This window comes from Choloepus didactylus, chromosome 4, assembly GCF_015220235.1.
Source record: "Choloepus didactylus isolate mChoDid1 chromosome 4, mChoDid1.pri, whole genome shotgun sequence".
NCBI lineage: Eukaryota > Metazoa > Chordata > Mammalia > Pilosa > Megalonychidae > Choloepus > Choloepus didactylus.
In genome coordinates, this window is record NC_051310.1 from 59,637,064 (window position 1) to 59,639,720 (window position 2,657).

The window sequence follows — 2,657 nt, forward strand, 5'->3', positions numbered from 1 at the left end:
CATGGGGGAAAGCAAATGAATGTCAACCATGTAGAAATTTGAAAAAGGGATGGTATTCAGGAAAAAACATAATCAAAGCAAACTGGAGTCTATGGTCAACAGTAACATTGTAATATACCTCCATTAAATGTAACAAAGGCAATAGGCCATTGCTAAATGTATATGAGAAAGGGATATAGGGGAGTAATATGAGATTCTTGGTAGGGGTGTTATTGCTGTCCTTAGTAGTATATTGTATTGTATGACATGTTATTTTTCTTTTTAACATTTTTTCTTATTGCTAAAAAAAAAAAAAAAAAAAAAACAGTTTTTCTTGTAGTAATCAGTATGTTCAAATGCTGACTGTAGTGATAAATGTACAACTTTATGAGGATACCATGAACAACTGATTGTACACTGTGGATAAATGTATGGTATGTGAATATAAGTCTATAAAATTGTAGGAAAATATATATATAGGAGTAAAAGTGTTGGAGAAAACATGGTGAGAGGGATGATGCCTCACCAATATGGACTAACTACAATGTGTAAACTCAGAATTGAATCTTAGAACATAGCCTAACGTGGACACAATAATTGTAATAGTCCCTAGATTGTAAGCTCTTACAGCAGTTAACTCTATCCCTGAATTGTAAGGCCTATCTCTAAACTTTGAGATGCTGATCCCCTAGCGTATGTTGTCACAAACATTGGGACTGGTGGTTTGATGTGCTGAGCCCTTGAGCATGGGACTTGCCCTTATGAAGCTCATTACCACAAAGGAGAGTCTAGGTCAGCCCCGGCTGTTGAGGAGGAGGAGGAGCGGGCGCCATGGCGGTTCTGCTGGAGACCACCTTGGGCGACATCGTCATCGACTTGTACACCGAGGAGCGGCCGCGCGCCTGCTTGAATTTCCTGAAGTTGTGCAAAATAAAATATTACAATTATTGCCTTATTCACAATGTGCAGAGGGATTTTATCATACAGACTGGAGATCCTACTGGGACTGGCCGTGGAGGAGAGTCTGTTTTTGGTCAACTGTATGGTGCTCAAGCAAGCTTTTTTGAGGCAGAAAAAGTACCAAGAATTAAGTACAAGAAGAAAGGTACTGTGTCCATGGTGAACAATGGCAGCGATCAGCACGGCTCTCAGTTTCTTATTACTACAGGAGAAAATCTGGATTACCTTGATGGTGTTCATACAGTGTTTGGTGAGGCAACAGAAGGCATGGACATAATAAAGAAAATTAATGAGACCTTTGTTGACAAAGACTTTGTACCTTATCAAGATATCAGGATAAATCATACAGTCATTTTAGATGATCCATTTGATGACCCTCCTGATTTATTAATTCCTGATTGGTCACCAGAACCTACAAGGGAACAACTGGATAGTGGTCGAATAGGAGCTGATGAAGAAATTGATGATTTCAAAAGAAGATCAGCTGAAGAAGTAGAAGAAATAAAGGCAGAAAAAGAGGCCAAAACTCAAGCTATTCTATTAGAAATGGTGGGAGACCTACCTGATGCAGATATTAAACCTCCAGAAAATGTTCTGTTTGTTTGTAAATTGAATCCAGTGACCACAGATGAGGATCTGGAGATAATATTTTCAAGATTTGGGCCAATAAGAAGTTGTGAAGTTATCCGGGATTGGAAGACAGGAGAATCTCTCTGTTATGCTTTTATTGAATTTGAAAAGGAAGAAGATTGTGAGAAAGCCTTCTTCAAAATGGACAATGTACTTATAGATGACAGAAGAATCCATGTGGATTTTAGCCAGTCTGTTGCAAAGGTTAAGTGGAAGGGAAAAGGTGGGAAATATACCAAGAGTGATTTCAAGGAGTATGAAAAGGAACAGGATAAGCCATCTAATTTGGTTCTGAAAGATAAAGCAAAGCCCAAACAGGATGCAAAATATGATCTTATACTAGATGAGCAGGCAGAAGACTCAAAATCAAGTCACTCACACACAAGTAAGAAACACAAGAAGAAAACCCGCCACTGCTCTGAAGAAAAAGAAGATGAGGACTACATGCCTATTAGAAATACTAACCAGGTGCTTATAATCTCCACACTTTACTGGGAAGAAATAAATATTTTATCCCTTTGTAAATTACATCTTAGCAATGTAATTTTGAAGGTATGGCTATAGTTCTGAACCAGAGTGAGAATGTTCGTAACTCTACAATAACAGAATGGTTTCTCTGGGGTAATGACCTTTAATCTTCAAGAATACATATTAGAAATTATCAAAGATTGGTTTTGAAGTAACTTAATGTATCATGCACTTCAACTTTGTGACACGAGTATGAATTCCATATCCGTAGATACTCATTTATTCCCATAAAAAAAGAAGTATGGTTATGCTGAAAAAGTGCTTCTCATTTATCATTTTAATTTCATATGAGTGTTATGTACAACACTAACAGCTCTTGAGGTTTTAGGACCTCAAACATTTTATGCTCCTCCATATCATAAGTGTGAAATAAAAATAGTACTAATAATTAGCTTTATCATCCCCAAAGCTTTCTTGAACTTGTAGCAAATAAAAAACAAATGATAATGAAAAATCACCAAAGAAAATTAATTATAAAGAGAAAAAATCATTTCTCACTTGTATTTTTCCTCTGTTAAATGAAAAGCAAATTACATTACAGCCCCCAGTTTTCGTTTCAC

General features: G+C 36.6%; 1 protein-coding gene across 1 annotated transcript; it reads left to right on the forward strand.

Annotated features, from left to right (window-relative positions):
- Positions 1-792: 792 nt before the first annotated feature.
- On the forward strand, positions 793-2,444 carry LOC119533217 (peptidyl-prolyl cis-trans isomerase-like 4). The gene has a single exon (XM_037835312.1). It carries the CDS (start codon positions 811-813, stop codon positions 2,131-2,133), a length of 1,323 nt encoding a protein of 440 aa, XP_037691240.1. The 5' UTR covers positions 793-810; the 3' UTR covers positions 2,134-2,444.
- The last annotated feature ends 213 nt before the right edge of the window (positions 2,445-2,657 follow it).